This window comes from Notolepis coatsorum, assembly GCF_963971535.1.
Source record: "Notolepis coatsorum genome assembly, chromosome: 2".
In the NCBI taxonomy this organism is placed as follows: Eukaryota; Metazoa; Chordata; class Actinopteri; order Aulopiformes; family Paralepididae; genus Notolepis; species Notolepis coatsorum.
The window spans coordinates 14,605,689-14,625,040 of NC_140166.1; the positions used below are offsets into that span (position 1 = coordinate 14,605,689).

Here is a 19,352-nt window from a genome sequence, read left to right on the forward strand (position 1 = left end):
ATCCAACATTGTTTAAGCAACTAAGACATTCGCCGTGACAGAATCGGTTTATATTTAGTCGTTATGACGCTATCAACATATCCATTCAGTCCACCCTCACTTAAAACAGCGCACTTCCCAGTTGCTTCTATAGAAAGGAGAAGACAAAAAAATAAATAAAAAAAATGCTAAATAATCAATCAATCAATCCACGCGATTTTTATTTTGTTCCACAATGACTCATGACCTATCAATTACATCATCCAACATTGTTTAAAGAACTAAGACATTCGCTGTGACAGAATCGGTTTATATTTAGTCGTTATGACACTATCAACATATCCATTTGTTAAAGATTATTGTCCGCCATCTTGTTTTTTCCTAAAAATCCTCACGGCGGAGTGATTGTAATTCGGTTGTGGGCGGGTCCTGGGACCAGGAGCGTGGAATTGTGAAGAATACATACGTGTAAATTGACTGTTTCAGCCAATCAGAATCGAGAAATTTGCATGCCGTTGTATAATAAACTCTAATCCTCAAGCAGTCGGGCTGGTATTAACGAGTTATATGAGTACTGGCTAAGCGTCCCGCTCTTAAGCCATACCGAGATATACCTCAGCTCATGTACCTACTGTACACCATCAACGAAAAACAAATACACCCACCACCTGCCAGGTCCCGCCCCTATAGAGGCGTACTATAAAGTACTAGGCGTGGTCACCACTCACTCTTCCTCGTAAAAAACCCGTTTCCAGGAAAATATTCCCCAAGGGAACTCAGGGCCGCTTAAGAGCGGGACGCTTAGCCAGTACTCATATAACTAGGTTATATACATAACCTGTCGTTATATTATCGTACTTGGCCATCGCGTCCCGCTCTTAAGCCATACCGAGATATGGGGTAGAGCGGACGCGAGGCCCGACAGATGCACCCCCTGAGGACCCGGAAGCCCACATCAAGGGGTTGGGGAGTCCCGTCACCCCACCCTTCCTAATGAAGGGGGGGCGCAGTCAACTCCACCCGAGTGTGAGCAAGAGGGAACTAGAACCCCTTGAACACACAGCACAGGCGGAACCACATGTGACCCAACACACTGTGGCCCATACCCACACACCCCTGCTACCCTACCAAGGACGGGAAGCAGGAGAGGCCACAGACCCCAGAACCGCCTGGGAGACAGAACCCCCGGTCATGTCCATGAGGTAAAACCTTACAAAGGGGCCCGGGGAGGACCATGAAGCTGCAGCACAGATGTCCTCCACCGAGGCCCCACCCAGCAGAGCGGCAGACGTGTAGCAGAGGGCAATGCCCTCGCACAACCAATGGGACAGGCGCTGTTTCGATAGTGCCTTACCGGCACGAGAACCACCGTGACAGACAAAAAGCTGATCGGTAACCCTGAGGTCCTGAGTACGGCTGAGGTAAATTCCCAAAGCACGGACCGGACATGACAGGTGAAGGCCTGCATCTAACTCAATAGCGTGAGGAGGCGGATGAAACGCCTGAACCACAATATCCCTGGAGCGGAAGGAACTCCGGATATTCTTAGGCACGAAGGCAGGATTAGGCCGCAGAGTGGCACCGCAATCGGAACGAAAAGACAGGCACTCTGGACGTACCGAAAGAGCACAGAGCTCACCCACGCGTTTAGCGGAGGTGACGGCCAGCAAGAACGCGGTCTTGAACGACAGCCGTCCCAACGGCGCTTGCTCAAGCGGCTCAAACGGGGCCATGGACAACCGACCGAGGACCAATTGAAGATCCCAACTCGGAGCCAAAGAGCATTGCACCGGCTTAACGCGTCGAGCGCCAAGCAGGAAACGCTTCACAAGAGGGTGGCTGAACAAGACATCCCCCTCAAATCCCTCATGATAGGAGGATATAGCTGCCGCATATACCCTCACCGTCGAAGCCGACAGTCTATCAAGGAGAGACTGGAGGTAACCAAGGACAGCATCCAGGGGGCAGGAGACTGGGTCCCGGCCCCCCGCCTTACACCACTGGGAGCATGCGCATTCCGGATGGTATCAACCACAGAAGGGTCCATCCTCTCCAGACTTACCCTCCCACCAGCCACACCATCAAACGTTGGCCCAACACCGGGTACTGAAACAGCGACCCGTGTTGCTGAGAGAGGGCCATCGCCGACCAAGGAATAACCCAAGGCGGAGCGACCAGTAGCTGGATCAAGACCGGGAACCACACTGCCGTGCCCCGGTCCGGCGCGACCAGGATCACCGTCCTGTGCTCCCTCCATATCCGATCCAACAGCTGACTCAACAGCTGTACAGGAGGAAAGGCGTACAGAAGGCCGGGCGGCCATGGAAAGATCGAGAAGGCATCCACCCCCAAGGGGGGATGATCTGCCCGAATGACCGAGAACCACAAGGGGCACTTGTGAGAACGTCGGCTCGCAAACAGATCCACCGAGGCCTCCCCGAAGCGATCCCAGATCTGCCTGACTATATCGTGGCGGAGTTCCCACTCGTCGTAACGAGGACCGCCCCAAGACATCATATCTGCGCCCACATTCTCTACACCAGGGATGTGGAGCGCCCTCAGACTGCGCAGCCTGCGAGATGCCCATAGCCAAAGTTCGACCGCCGCCCGGTGCAGGCGGATGGATGGAACAAGTCCCACCCTGCAAGTCCCACCCTGTCCGTTCTGACCAGAACGTGCTCGCCTACCACCAGGTGGTCAAACCGTTTGAGGACCAGGAGGACCGCCTTCAATTCCAACACATTGATGTGCAGGGTAGATGGGCCAGGATGGACCTTCGTCCAGCTGTCCCCCACTGCGTTGGTCCAACACGTCCCTCCCCAACCCGTGAGAGAGGCGTCGGTGAAGACCATGACGTGTGAGTGCCTGCTGCCCATGGGGACCCCAATGGTGAGGATAGCCTCCTCCAATGGGCGAGATCTCCCCATATCGACAAAGGAACCGTCAACTGTTTCCATTTGTCCCTCACCGGATCTATTCCCATAGAGAAGAACCACCTCTGTATCCTCCTCATGAAGAGGAGGCCAAGAGGAACCACCGTGTGAGCAGATGCCATCATACCGAGCAGGCGCATCACTTGCAGCGCCGTGACCGTCCCTCCCAGACGGAAACCCCTGAGCGCGTGTAGGATAGACACCCTCCGCTGCTCCGAGAGGGTTACAATTAGGGATGTCCCGATCGCCTTTTTTTGCCCCCGATCCGATCCCGATCATGTGATTTTAAATATCTACCGATTCCGATCGTTCCCGATCCGATCTTTCACATTAGTAATCAATTTTGACGCATTTGTGTCAGAAACTGGCGGAGCAAGAAGCCCCTCTGTTGCCTATAGTCCGGGGCGCGAGCGCGGCGGCTCTTGTTATTACATTCATATGTGCTTCATATGAGAAATATTAAAAGTTTCAATATATGTTTGCACATTAGTATACATTCAGTGTTCGACTTACGTAATGATTAGCTCCATTCTGGTCTGAAACGCCGACGATAATCCTTAGTCACACAGCAAATAATTGCCGTTATCTGAAAAGTTAGTCTGAAAACTCCGCCTCCTGCTGCTTCATGAGTTTTTCCTCCACGCGAAATGTCCTCCTTGCAAACATTGCAATTGCTGTTGGACTGGCTTGACTTTCTATTTTAAAATGCTTAGTTACAAACCTCTAGCAGCTGCTCAAGTCAGTGGATAACCATGTTTCGGGGAGCAACGTGTTGTTGTGATGTGAGCGTCTAAAATGAAAGGGAAAGTGTTTGTTGCAACGGTGTAAATTAAAGGGGATGTGTTTGTTGTGGACAATTATTCTGCTCTGTGTGACAATAAATACATTAATGATATATTATATGTAATTTAAAACCAAAACTAAGGCCTCCGTATGAGTTTAAGACGTGAACATGGTCATGTTTGTTGAAAAAAATTAAATAAAAAAAAAATCTTTTTTTGACTGCCGATTTTTATTAAAAAAGATTCCCGATCCCGATCCTCTGAAAAGCACGTGATCGGCGCCGATCCCGATCACGTGATCGGAACGGGACATCCCTAGTTACAATCATGGGCCTTGACCTCAGCGTCAAGCCCAAGTACTCCACCTGTTGACTGGGAAGAGGTGTACTCTTCTTCCAGTTCACAGCAAAACCCAGCCTGGTGAGGAATTCCACCACCAGCCTGGTATGAGACCTGGCAACCTCCTCTGACCGGCTGAGGAGTAGAATGTCGTCGAGATAGAATAGAACCCGTATTCCCCGACGACGTAGAGGCTCCAGCGCAGTCGCTACGCACTTGGTGAATGTGCGGGGAGCCAGAGAATAGCCGAACGGCAACCTCTGGTACTCGTACGCTATGCCCTGAAACAGGAACCGCAGGAACTTCCTGTGAGGAGGGAAAATCGGGATGTGAAAATACGCATCCTTCAGGTCTATGGAGGTGAACCAGTCTCCCCTTCTGACAGCAAGCAGCAGGAGTTTGACGGTCAACATCCTGAATGGTCTCGCTACAATCATACGATTGAACGCGGACAGATCCAGTATAGGTCTGACCCCCCCCTTTTTCTTGGGCACCAGAAAATAACGGGAGTAGACGCCTGACATCGTGTCCTCTCTCGGGACCACAACTACGGCCTGCTTCGCCAACAGAGATTGGATCTCGTCGGCCAGGGCTGTCACTGCTTCCGACCCTGACAATAGGGTCGGCACCAAACCTGAGAACGGAGGGTGGGGTTGTGCGAACTGCAAAACAAGCCCCTCCCTCAACGTTCTCTCTATCCACCCCTCCAAACGGCATTCTTGTCGCCATATGTGAAAATAATCCCACAGCGCACCCGCCGTCAATGCATGCTGAGGAGTTGTTCTACAGCTAGACACGCAAGGCGTGAGGACCCCATGGGCTCCTACACGCCGTAGCCCTGCAGTGATATTGCTATCACCCAAATCACACCCGCCTCTTCTTTGCAGACCACTGCCGCTCTCACGGGAGTGGGAGGCATCAGCGTGACACCCCGCCTGGCGAAGGCGAGGCCGGGGTAACCCTTGCTGTGCATTCAACTGAAGAGGCCTCGAGTCCCCCTGCTGACCACTGTAACTAGTGGCAGCCGTAACACCAGGCTCACCCATCACACAAGGAGCCACGCGACAGCACAACATTCTCACGGACAGACCCAGGCTCAGCCATCAACTGGGTGTCAGCCCCTGTCCCCATGAGAAGTGAAAAGTGGGGCCGCATGCGCTTCAAAGAAGGTTCGCGGCCCGCAGCCAAAGGAAAACGATCAGAGCCCCTCTTCCGTTGGTGACGGAGAGAGGATTGAACGGGGAGCGGGCTGCTAGCGGCAGAATGACGACGGCTTGTTTGATCCAAGCCGAATACACCCAAAATGGCCGATCCCTCGGCCGCCAAGGCTGTCGGCCTTGTGGATCCCCGTTGACTCTCCGCCCAGGGTACCACTGGCGGGGGAAACATGGCCGCCTGTCGAGGGCCTTGCCACAGTCGTTGACGAGGCCGTGCTCCAACATCTGGCTGCACAGCGTGAGGCGGTGTGGGACCCAGATCAACAACCGCCTGCGCCTCCACAGAACGACCAAAAAGTCCTTCCGTGGAAAAAAGAGCCGTGAGGAGAGAAAACCTATCCTCTTCCCCAAGAGGAGAGTGCTCCAACCAGACATGCCTATTAACAAACGTTGATAGCATCCTAATCCTCCCCACAGTTATAGCTTGCGACTGAGTCAAGATCTCTATAACACCCATAGCCCCACTACCCGACGCCAATGTGGATAGGAAAATAGCCAGCTGAGCCATAACACTGGCCGCCGCTAAAAACCATCCTGCAGCAGTATACCACTCATCCGTCCATACTGCCACCCTCCGAGCCGATTCGCTCTCAAGCATCGGCCGGGTGGGACATCGTTCATCCCCGCCGGGGCACAGGATCAAAGCTACCTGGCTACTTAGCCACGGTACAACTGGCCTGCACCCTGTTGTCAGCCCTTTTACCCGTAAAAAAGGTAAATAAGACTCAGCGAAACCCCCCACATTAGCTACCGACTGACCTTCATCAATGAACCGGGCAAGAGGAGGGAAAAGCGGCAACGTCTTGCGGCGGGGAATATTAGAACAACGACCCATTTCAGCATTAGTATTAGCATTAGCAGTAGCATTAGTAGCATTAGTGTTAGCAGCATGCTCCAGGATCGCCAGGAAATCGTCCACTGCAGTGGAACGTTCACCAAGCCATCCCGCCCCTGGCGCCGACACACACTCCACAGCATTACTAACACCAACATCAATGGCTGATGACACAGGGCCTACCTGTGTACAAGCCGGCTCGATAGCCAAACCTTGCACGCTGCTCCTTGATCTGCTGCCACCAGACGAGGAAACATCAGAATAGGCCTGACGTGTCGCTGAAACATGCCCCGAAGATTCCAGGGGTAAGCAAACCTCCGGTAAGCATTCAACATTACGCAATTTCTCTAATCTTTTCATAGCACTAGTTACATAGGGCGACTTGCGACCGCTATGATGGAAACGAAATAGAGGAAGAGTGAGTGGTGACCACGCCTAGTACTTTATAGTACGCCTCTATAGGGGCGGGGCCTGGCAGGTGGTGGGTGTATTTGTTTTTCGTTGATGGTGTACAGTAGGTACATGAGATGAGGTATATCTCGGTATGGCTTAAGAGCGGGACGCGATGGCCAAGTACGATAATATAACAGAATAATCTCTAATCCTCAAACAGTCAGGCTAATATTAACAGAATAATCTCTAATCCTCAAACAGTCGGGCTGGTATTAACAGAATAATCTCTAATCCTCAAGCAGTCGGACTGGTATTAACAGAATAATCTCTAATCCTCAAGCAGTCGGGCTGGTATTAACAGAATAATCTCTAATCCTAAAGCAATCGGGCTGGTATTAACAGAATAATCTCTAATCCTCAAGCAGTCGGGCTGGTATTAACAGAATAATCTCTAATCCTCAAGCAGTCGGGCTGGTATTAACAGAATAATCTCTAATCCTAAAGCAATCGGGCTGGTATTAACAGAATAATCTCTAATCCTCAAGCAGTCGGGCTGGTATTAACAGAATAATCTCTAATCCTCAAGCAGTCGGGCTGGTATTAACAGAATAATCTCTAATCCTAAAGCAATCGGGCTGGTATTAACAGAATAATCTCTAATCCTCAAGCAGTCGGGCTGGTATTAACAGAATAATCTCTAATCCTCAAGCAGTCGGGCTGCTATTAACAGAATAATCTCTCACCTTCCAGGCTCCAGGCCTGTACAGCCATGCCCAGGTTGCGGGACTGGATCTCTCCTCTGTAGACTGGTACTGTTGGGTTCTGACCCATGAAACATGACACTATGTCCGTACCACCTAGAGAGAGAGAGAGAGAGAGAGAGAGAGAGAGAGAGAGAGAGAGAGAGAGAGAGAGAGAGAGAGAGAGAGAGAGAGAGAGAGAGAGACACAGGGGAACATTTGTAAATGACAGATAGTAATATTGTTGTCATCTCTAATACGGGTCAGGGGTTGGAGTGTGAGGTCTGCTAAAGGTCTAAAAGCCAGATACATTATTTTGCCCAATAATTTATAGTCAGTCAGATAAGATTTGTAGGAATATTTAATTTCTGAAAATGTGGGTCCCCTGAAAAAAGGTTTGAGAACCTGATCTAAACAATATTATAATGATCTAGACAATATTATAATGATCTAAACAATATTATAGTGGTCTAGACATTAATGATCTAAACAATATTATAATGATTCTAGACAATAGTATAATGATCTAGACAATAGTATAATGATTCTAGACAATAGTATAATGATCTAGAAAATAGTATAATGATCTAGATAATATTATAATGATCTAGAGTAGACAATATAATAATGATCTAGACAATATAATAATGATCTCTAGACAATATAATAATGATCTAGACATGAATGATCTAGACAATATAATAATGATCTAGACAATATAATAATGATCTAGACCAGGGGTCAGCAACCTTTTTGACATGGAGTGCCTGTTTGAAATATAGTTGTAACTAGTGTGCCTCAACAATATTCCATGCATCGTAATTTTTTTTCTCATAATCAGGTCTTTTTAATGATAATTTTTACATTATTACATCATTATTGTTATTGTTATTATTAACAATATTATTATGATGGTTGTATCAACCCTAAATCTGAGTTGGGGGGGGGGGGGTGCAATGCAGACAAACAGCTGCATACAGTGCGACCATTTCACTCACATTTGCCCATTCATTTTTGGACACATCACACACCATTGGTGTGTGTACTGTACGTGTGCTGTCATAGCTCCACCTACAGGCCTAATGGAGAACACCAGGATGTGAATGGAGGGTGAATGTGAGGTATATCGTGTAAATAAGTTTTGATTGATCGCAAGACTACACTGTAAAAAAATATATAATAATAAGTTACCAGAACTTAAAAATATTGAGTTCAGTTACTGTGCATTAAGGTTTTCAGTTTTCAATCCATAATAAGTTAACAGAAAAATAAGTACACAACCACATTATTTCAACCTAATAAAACTATGTTTATTGTCATTGTTTTAAGAACACATGTGCAATGTTCAATGAAATAGAAAAATAAATAATACAATTTGTTGATTAATCCCACTGGTCACAATGGTGACCGTAATAATGTTTTTGTTATAAGGCTCTGCAAATGTTACTGAATGATGTAGCAATGTATTTCCAGCTACATTGAAATAATAAACAAATAAAGGGTCTCAATTAAATATGTGGTAGTAAAAAGAACCTGTGGGAGGATTTCAACAAGATAAATGCGACAACAGTGCAAAATATTTCACTATAATATTTCAAAGCAAAAAAAAAAAAAAAAAAAAATTATAATTTTCATTTTTTATTTTTATTTTTTTTTATGCTGCCCCCTGTGCCTATGCAAATGCCCCCGCGTGCCTATGCAGGCACGCGTGCCTAGGGTTGCCTACCCCTGATCTAGACAATATTATAATGATCTAGACAATAGTATAATTATCTAGATAATAGTATAATGATCTAGACATTAATGATCTAGACAATATTATAATGGTCTAGACATTAATGATCTAGACAATATAATAATGATCTAGACAATATAAAAATGATAGACATTATAATAATGATCTAGACAATATAATAATGACATAGACAATATAATAATGATATAGACAATATAGTAATAATGATATAGACATTAATAGACAATATAATAATGAGTCTCCTCAGTCTGGGGTTAGTATTCCAGGCTGGAGGGCTTGTTTACAACACAGGATTCACATGTTTCTGGGTGTCAGGCTGAGCTGTTTCCCGAGCAAACAAGGTCTACGGACTGCAAAGTACAACAAGTTGGGAAAGGAGTATTCCAAGGTAAATCACTTTTTCACCAGTAACGTTACATTATTTGTATTTCCATCTCTAGCTCGCGTTAACTAGTGGCTAACCTAGCTCACGCTAACGTGGTCACTGATCGACCTCTCACACACAATTAATGACATAATGCGGACAGCCATACCGGTGACAATGTTTAGCTTTTAGTGCCAAATGATAAGAGTCTGAGGCGGAGTCTCAAAAGAGAATGTTGAATATTTATTTTGCATTAAAAATCACAACAGAGCCTCTGCTACTACATTAGCTACCCTAAACAGAGCCGACTGGACAGGAAGTGCGCAACAACGTGTAACGTCCGTGCGGAACCAATGTGCCAACAACCTTTCCGTGTGTGAACTCATTGAGCTTAGTTGTCAATTAATGATACTAATACTAATCTATACAATCACCTGTTGTTGAATAAATACCATTACTTTCTAGTTATTACTAAAAAACAGTATATATAAAACAGTAGCTGTAAAAAAGAAAAGAAAAAAAAGTTTTATAATTTATATAATATAAAAAAAAGTGTTTTAATGTATGCACTGGTATCGGAACAGTATAACCAGACCTAGACCACCTCTAACTCTAACCCCTAACCAGACCTAGACCACCTCTAACTTTAACCCCTAAGTTAGGGTTGTGACTTAGAGGTGGTCTAGGTCCGGATAGGGGTTAAGAGTTGGTCTAGCCCAGGGGTCAGCAACCTTTACTATCAAAAGAGCCACTTTTCCCCCGTCCCACAAAATAAAATGCTCAGGGAGCCGCACAACCTATTTACCCTTAAAATGAAGATAACACAGTGTATAACGTTTTATATATCCCCAAGCATACCCCACATTTAGCATAAAACGCCTGACAATTGCATACCCAAAGTAATTTGCGATTTATTATACTTTATACTTATAGCACACAGTTTGTTGCATTAATGGGATTATAAAGCAATAAAAATGTTGACTTTTTAATTGCTGTTTTTACCTGTTATAACAAAGGAAAACCTCAAACTCTTATGAAGAGGAGACAAAACACTGGTGTCTGTAGACCGACTTTGAAATAAAACCCTGAACTATTCAGGTATATTTGAGTCCTTCCCTTATTTGTGGAACATTTATAAAATTAAAAGTAGTCCACTTTGAAAAAAGACTACCATGTGTAGACCTACTTTGAAATAAAACACAGACAAGGAGAAAAAACACTGGCATCTGTAGACCTACTTTGAAATAAAACCCTGAACTATGCAGCTCTATTAGAGTCCTTCCCTTATTTGTGGAAAATCTATAAAAGAAAAAGAAAAATATTTCGTTGTTCGCAAATTTCGCACCACATATCATTAACAGAATAATCTCTAATCCTAAAGCAGTCGGGCTGGTATTAACAGAATAATCTCTAATCCTCAAACAGTCGGGCTGGTATTAACAGAATAATCTCTAATCAGACTAAATATCTTAGTTGATGAAATATTTTTTCATTTCAGTGTCACAGTATGACATCGATCTCCAAAAAAAGAAATAAAAGAAGAAAAAAAATTGGGCCAGGGAGCCGCAGCTGATTGGCTAGAGAGGGTTGCCGACCCCTAGTCTAGCCCTTTACATCCATCTATCTAAATAATAATAATAAATTATAATGAATGCTTAACTACCCTAAGTTACCCTAACCAGACCTAGACCACCTCTAACTCTAACCACTAACCAGACCTCTTCCATGTGGCACTTTAACACTGACCTCAGAATGTGATTTTATATAATGTTTTTATGCAAGCAGATTGCGTGTGTACTACTACTACTAGTACTACTGTGTGTTCTGTTTACTTAGTTTACAGTATCCTGTTGTTATAGAATAAACCGCTGCCAGACACAGCAGAGAGAGAGAGGACAGACATGACAGAAAGGAAAGACACAGCAGAGAGAGGACAGACATGACAGAAAGGAAAGACACAGCAGAGAGAGGGGACAGACACAGCAGAGAGAGGACAGACATGACAGAGAGGACAGACACAGCAGAGAGAGAGGACAGACACAGCAGAGAGAGGACAGACATGGCAGAGAGAAAGGAAAGACACAGCAAACAGAAGACAGAGTTCAGCGTCGTCTCTCTGGTCAGAAACAACGTCACCACATCCGTAATGCTCTCTTTGATGCATACATTGGACCATGTCTACATCAACATATACTGTAGGAGCAACAATACATTGGACCATGTCTACACCAACATATACTGTAGGAGCAACAATACATTGGACCATGTCTACACCAACATATACTGTAGGAGCAACAATACATTGGACCATGTCTACACCAACATATACTGTAGGAGCAACAATACATTTGGACCATATCTACACCAACATATATACTTCCTGTGTATCACTTGTGCCGCCGACTCAGATTCCCCTAGGTTAAAAAAGAAATACGCAATTTAAATCAGAAAAATTTCCATGTTGACTATTTCCATGAACTAAAAATAGACAAAAATGTCATCCGTTTTCGTCGACTAAATCTAGACTAAAACAAAAAAGACAAAATTTAGACAAAAACTGACTAAGACTAAAATGCTCAGACATTTAGTTGACTAAAACTGACTAAACGAAAAATAAATGAAGATGACTAAATATGATGAAAACGAAAAAGGAGCACTTGACACATGACTAAGACTAAAACTAAAATGAAAATAGGTGCCAAAATTAACACTGCAGGTAGGATAGTTTTGGTTCTTGGTTTATTTTCTCCCCCACCACAAATATTAGAATCAGAACAGAAATTATATAAGAACTGGATTCAATAAGCAGAACTAGAACTGGTCTGACTCTGAGGGAGCTGTCCAGTGTTGAAGGTCTGACTCTGACCTGCTGAGTGTGTGCGGGCTGGGAGCTGTCCAGTGCTGAAGCTCTGACTCTGACCTGCTGAGTGTGTGTGGGCTGGGAGCTGTCCAGAGCTGTAGCTCTGACTCTGACCTGCTGAGTGTGTGTGGGCTGGGAGCTGTCCAGTGCTGAAGGTCTGACTCTGAGCTGCTGAGTGTGTGCGGGCTGGGAGCTGTCCAGTGCTGAAGGTCTGACTCTGAGCTGCTGAGTGTGTGCGGGCTGGGAGCTGTCCAATGCTGAACTCTGACCTGCTGAGTGTGTGCGGGCTGGGAGCTGTCCAGTGCTGAAGGTCTGACTCTGAGCTGCTGAGTGTGTGCAGGCTGGGAGCTGTCCAGCGCTGAAGGTCTGAATCTGAACTGCTGAGTGTGTGCAGGCTGGGAGCTGTCCAGTGCTGAAGGTCTGACTCTGAGCTGCTGAGTGTGTGCAGGCTGGGAGCTGTCCAGCGCTGAAGGTCTGAATCTGAACTGCTGAGTGTGCGTGGGCTGGGTGCTGTCCAGTGCTGAAGGTCTGACTCTGAGCTGCTGAGTGTGTGCAGGCTGGGAGCTGTCCAGCGCTGAAGGTCTGAATCTGAACTGCTGAGTGTGCGTGGGCTGGGTGCTGTCCAGTGCTGAAGGTCTGACTCTGAGCTGCTGAGTGTGTGTGGGCTGGGTGCTGTCCAGTGCTGAAGGTCTGACTCTGAGCTGCTGAGTGTGTGCAGGCTGGGAGCTGTCCAGCGCTGAAGGTCTGAATCTGAACTGCTGAGTGTGCGTGGGCTGGGTGCTGTCCAGTGCTGAAGGTCTGACTCTGAGCTGCTGAGTGTGTGTGGGCTGGGTGCTGTCCAGTGCTGAAGGTCTGACTCTGAGCTGCTGTATGTGCGAGCTGGGAGCTGTCCAGTGCTGAAGGTCTGACTCTGAGCTGCTGAGTGTGTGCGGGCTGGGAGCTGTCCAGTGCTGAAGGTCTGACTCTGAGCTGCTGTATGTGCGGGCTGGGAGCTGTCCAGTGCTGAAGGTCTGACTCTGAGCTGCTGTATGTGCGAGCTGGGAGCTGTCCAGTGCTGAAGGTCTGACTCTGAGCTGCTGAGTGTGTGCGGGCTGGGTGCTGTCCAGTTCTGAAGGTCTGACTCTGAGCTGCTGAGTGTGTGCAGGCTGGGAGCTGTCCAGCGCTGAAGGTCTGAATCTGAACTGCTGAGTGTGCGTGGGCTGGGAGCTGTCCAGTGCTGAAGGTCTGACTCTGAGCTGCTGTATGTGCGGGCTGGGAGCTGTCCAGTGCTGAAGGTCTGACTCTGAGCTGCTGTATGTGCGGGCTGGGAGCTGTCCAGTGCTGAAGGTCTGACTCTGAGCTGCTGTATGTGCGGGCTGGGAGCTGTCCAGTGCTGAACTGGCAACTTCAGAGGTAACTGAAGAGGCAACTGAAAACAAAGCCTAATTTATCATACTGGCTTTTAAATAAACAATTGTATAGTATTTCCCATCTTTGCTGAGCAAGAGTGCGAAAGGAATTGAAAGGAATTAAAAGACCGGTATAGGCTGGTTGAGTTCAGTGATTAGTTCCGGCTATTAAAAACTATTCAGTATTAGAATTTCCTTCACTACTTCAGAAACAACACCACCATGCCCTGTACTAGTTGACAACAGAGGCTGCTGAAGTCTACAACTACTTTGCCTACAGAGCAGACGCTGATGGTGAACCCAGGGTGGGCCTGTGTGTGTGTGTGTGTGTGTGTGTGTGTGTGTGTGTGTGTGTGTGTGTGTGTGTGTGTGTGTGTGTGTGTGTGTGTGTGTGTGTGTGTGTGTGTGTGTGTGTGTGTGTGTGTCTTGAGGACAGCAGGTCTTGCCCCAGCCTGATGTCCTTGTTGCCAGGGGCAACAGCGAGGGCCAACCCTATTGACTGCCAACCGACCTAACCTTGACCCCCGGGGTCGACATGCTGTGCGTGCATGTGTGCATGTGTGTTCGTGTTCCTTGGGTGATCACAACATATGTGACCGATTGGTGGTCATGGTGACATATGTGAGGCTCATAAAACTAAACACATGACCTACTCCTCCACATCTTGGATTAGGGGCACGTCACACAAAAGGTTGATGGAGAACACAGGCTGTTCGGGGGATAAACCCGCTGTCAGGTACCGACAGCACATGTCCAGTTATGTGTGTATTCCTACTGTGAGTGTGTGTGTGTGTGTGTGTGTGTGCGTGCGTGCGTGTGTGCGTGCGTGCGTGCGTGCGTGCGTGTGTGTGTGTGTTTGCGTGGGTTCCTCTCAGCATGTATTCAAGATTCCTGTTGTTTCTGGTTTTAACACCTACACTCCTCCATCCCTCCATCCTAATATACCTCCACCCGTCTCCCCATCTGTCACTTCTCTCCTTGTCTTACCCCCTCCCCTCTCTTGTCCTCTCCAATTCTCTCTGCACTTTCTTTCCTATCCCCTCCTCTCTCCCCTCCTGTCTCCCCTCCTCTCTCCCCTGTCATCCCTCCTCCTCTCTCCCCTCCTCTCCTCTCTCCCCTGTCATCCCTCCTCCTCTCTCTGCTCCTCTCTTCTCACCCCTGTCATGCCTCCTACTCTCTCGCCTCCTCTCTCCCCTGTCATCCCTCCTCCTCTCTCCCCTCCCCTCCTCTCTCCCCTGTAATCCCTCCTCCTCTCTCCCCTCCTCTCCTCTCATCCCTGTCATGCCTCCTCCTCTCTCCGCTCCTCTCCTCTCACCCCTGTCATGCTTCCTCCTCTCTCCCCTCCTCTCCTCTCACCCCTGTCATCCCTCCTCCTCTCTCCCCTCCTCTCTCCCCTCCTCTCCTCTCACCCCTGTCATCCTTCCTCCTCTCTCCCCTCCTCTCCTCTCACCCCTGTCATCCCTCCTCCTCTCTCCCCTCCTCTCCTCTCACCCGTCATGCCTCCTCCTCTCTCTTCTCCTCTCTCCCCTGTCATCCCTCCTCCTCTCTCTGCTCCTCTCCTCTCTCCCCCACCATGCCTCCTCTCCTCTATGCTCCTCTCTCCCCTGTCATCCCTCCTCCTCTCTCTGCTCCTCTCTCCCCTGTCATCCCTGCATCAACTACACCCCTGGCAAGTATTTCATACAACTTAATGTCCACAAATCAGAACTATATCTTAAGCCTGAGGCATCACGCCATAAATCCATCTCTACAGAATGTATGCGTTTTTTTTTCTCAAATGTAGCCCAGAGTAAAGACCCTAACCCTGTCAAAACAGCAGTCAATGTGTATATTCTATATTCTATAATCATATTTCAAATTGCATGTGTCCGGATGGCAGAATTCAGTACTGTCTCAGCTAAATCTGCTGTTTAATAAAAGCAAATGTTTCACATCTGGTCATTTTTTGCGTGGTGTTATTCACCATCAAAGATGAAAAAAGAAAAGAAAAAAAAGAAAATGTATATTCTCCTTTGGTTCATTACAATTTACTCAAGCCTAGTAACAGACACAATATTTCTGACACTGGGAATACATTCCCTGAGATCCATAGATGTCCCTAGATACCAAGAACATGCAAATGGGTCTTGTAGAAGTGGAGCAATCTTCCATTTACTTAAAGGAACACTCAAACATTTTGGGAAATAAGCTTATTTTTTTTATAAAAAAAATAAACTTTTATTTATAGCATTTTCAGCTTTTTCTGGCCACGCAGGACCGATAGAGGGAGAGAGGGAGAACGGGAGGAGAGGTAGGGAAGACATGCGGCAAATGGACGCCAGGACTGGGAAACGAACCCGGGACGACCGCTTCGCGACTCAGCGCGCTATGTGGTGTGCTACTGGAGCGCCCCGGGAAATGATCTTATTTAACATCTTCCCTGGAGTTAGACAAGAAGATAGATACCTTTTTTGTCTCTCTGCATGCATTAGGCTTAGGGAACGTCTGGACCGTTAGCCTAGCTTAGCTTCATCACTGGAAGTGGGTCATACATTTACCCAAGTTCCCAACAATAATGTATTTTTTTTCATGCTCTGTCATTTATAAATTATGGTGAAGTGAGTGACGTCCAGCAGGATCCACCAGAAGTCTCCCAGAGTCTCCTAGTCGCACAAGTCTCCCAGAGTTTCCTAGTCACACAAGTCTCCCAGTCACACAAGTCTCCCAGTCACACAAGTCTCCCAGACACACAAGTCTCCCAGAGTTTCCTAGTCGCACAAGTCTCCCAGTCACACAAGTCTCCCAGTCACACAAGTCTCCCAGTCACACAAGTCTCCTAGACACACAAGTCACATAAGTCTCCCAGTCACACAAGTCTCCCAGTCACACAAGTCTCCCAGACACACAAGTCTCCCAGTCACACAAGTCTCCCAGTCACACAAGACTCCAAGTCACACAAGTCTCCCAGTCACACAAGTCTCCCAGACACACAAGTCTCCCAGTCACACAAGTCTCCCAGTCACACAAGTCTCCCAGACACACAAGTCTCCTAGACACACAAGTCACATAAGTCTCCCAGTCACACAAGTCTCCCAGTCACACAAGTCTCCCAGACACACAAGTCTCCCAGTCACACAAGTCTCCCAGTCACACAAGACTCCAAGTCACACAAGTCTCCCAGTCACACAAGTCTCCCAGACACACAAGTCTCCCAGTCACACAAGTCTCCCAGTCACACAAGTCTCCCAGACATACAAGTCTCCTAGACACACAAGTCACACAAGTCTCCCAGACACACAAGTCACACAAGTCTCCCAGACACACAAGTCTCCCAGTCACACAAGTCTCCCAGTCACACAAGTCTCCAGTCACACACACGAGTCTCCTAGTCAGATAAGTCTCCCAGTCAGACAAGTCTCCCAGTCACACAAGTCTCCAGTCACACGAGTCTCCTAGTCAGATAAGTCTCCCAGTCAGACAAGTCTCCCAGTCACACAAGTCTCCCAGTCAGATAAGTCTCCCAGTCAGATAAGTCTCCCAGTCACACATGTCTCCCAGTCACACGAGTCTCTCAGTCACATGAGTCTCCCAGTCACACCAGTCACACAAGTCTCCCAGTCACACAAGTCACACAAGTCTCCCAGTCACACAAGTCACACGAGTCTCCCAGTCACACAAGTCTCCCAGTCACACAAGTCTCCCAGACACACAAGTCTCCCAGTCACACAAGTCTTGTGTGACTTGTGTGACTGGAAGACTTGTGACTGGGAGACACGTGTGACTGGGAGACTTGTGTGACTGGGAGACTGGGAGACTTGTGTGACTGGGAGACTTGTGTGACTGGGAGACTCATGTGACTTGTGTGACTGGGAGACTCGTGTGACTGGGAGACATGTGTGTCTGGGAGACTTGTGTGACTGGGATACTTGTGTGTCTGGGATACTTGTGTGTCTGGGAGACTTGTGTGACTGGGAGACTTGTGTGACTTGTGTGACTGGGAGACTTGTGTGACTGGGAGACTCGTGTGACTGGGAGACTTGTGTGTCTGGGAGACTTGTGTGACTTGTGTGTCTGGGAGACTTGTGTGACGTGTGTGTCTGGGAGACTTGTGTGACTGGGAGACTTGTGTGTCTGGGAGACTTGTGTGACTTGTGTGTCTGGGAGACTTGTGTGACGTGTGTGTCTGGGAGACTTGTGTGACTTGTGGGTCTAGGAGACTTGTGTGTCTGGGAGACTTGTGTGACTGGGAGACTTGTGTGTCTGGGAGACTTGTGTGACTGGGACTTGTGTGACTTGGAGACTTGTGCGACTAGGAGACTTGTGCGACTAGAAGATTCTGGGAGACTTCTGGTGGATCCTGCTGGACGTCACTCACTTCACCATAATTGATAAATGACAGAGCATGAAAAAAAAATACATTATTGTTGGGAACTCGGGTAAATGTATGACCCACTTCCAGTGATGAAGCTAAGCTAGGCTAACGGTCCAGGCGTTCCCTAAGCCTAATGCATGCAGAGAGACAAAAAAGGTATGCATCTTCTTGTCTAACTCAAGGGAAGATGTTAAATAAGCTAATTTCCCCAGACTATTATACCCTCTCCAAATGATCCCAGTGCTGCTGACAATCAAGGTGCTAGAAGGCTGGCTAAGCTCATTCATTTGGAATGGGAAGAAACCGCGTCTGAAAATGGCCAAATTACAGATGGATAGTGAAGATGGGGGACCCTGATGTAAACAAGACAAACGTCTTTCTCAGGTCTGCATCCCCTTAACAATTGTGTGTATTGAGCCGTACTGTATTGTACCCATTCTGCAATCTGTTAAATAAAGTTTTCATTCATTCATTCATAGACCTACCTAATATAAGACACTACCAACTAGCAGCACACCTTAGGGTACTTGTCGGCTGGCTCAGATCAGACTCACTATCAATCTGGCTAGACATTGAATCCTCGCAATCTAAGTCCCCCCTATGGAACCTACTATTTATCAAAGACTTTAAGTATGCTCCAACCCCATCACACTATGCTCCGTCAAGGCCTGGAAGACTGTCCGTAAGGTGGAGGGCCGAGCTAAGCTGACCTCTCCTCTTACCCCGATCGTAGGCAATCCTGATTTTAAGCCAGACCAAATTGGCGGCGGCTTCAAGACCTGGCATACGCAGGGCATAACTGATCTTGGCCACTTTTTTGATGGCCAGACCCTAATCTCCTTTCCACAGCAGCGATATGGTCTATTGAAAACGGAATTTTTTGGATACTTACAAATTAGGCAGTTTATCACCAAGGACACCTCACTGTTAATTAACAGTTCCACCTCGCAGGTGGAGAAAGCCCTCTCCTTGCAGATTCCTAAAAAACGAATATCTATTTTCTATAGTACTCTAAACCTTAATTCATCTTTATCTTCCCTTGTCACTAAACAGTCCTGGGAAAAAGACTTGGGCATAGAGATCACGGATGTAGACTGGCAGGATGCATGGACCTACGGAAAAAAAATCTCTGTTTGCAACCGCACCAAGTCTATCCAAGTTAGAATCTTGCACCGCATTCATATTACCCCCGCCCTTAAGAGTAAAATGGATCCCAATACATCCCCACTCTGCTTTAAATGCAAGATAGAGACTGGAAACCACGTCCACTGATTTTGGTCCTGTGTAAAGCTCCAGAGCTATTGGTTCGACATCGTAGAGGAACTATCTGATATATTCCAGACCCCCATCGAACTGGATCCCCTCTGCCTCTTACTAGGCCTCCCAGATATTCATATTGCCAATTTCAAACATAA

At 47.2% G+C, this 19,352-nt stretch overlaps 1 protein-coding gene across 1 annotated transcript in view; it reads right to left on the reverse strand.

Moving 5' to 3' along the window:
- aacs (acetoacetyl-CoA synthetase) overlaps nucleotides 1-19,352 on the reverse strand; it is a 175,788-nt gene that overhangs the window by 29,022 nt on the left and 127,414 nt on the right. Inside the window, 1 exon segment of the mRNA XM_084338144.1 lies at nucleotides 7,222-7,335. Within this exon segment, the coding sequence (XP_084194270.1) occupies nucleotides 7,222-7,335 (114 nt within the window).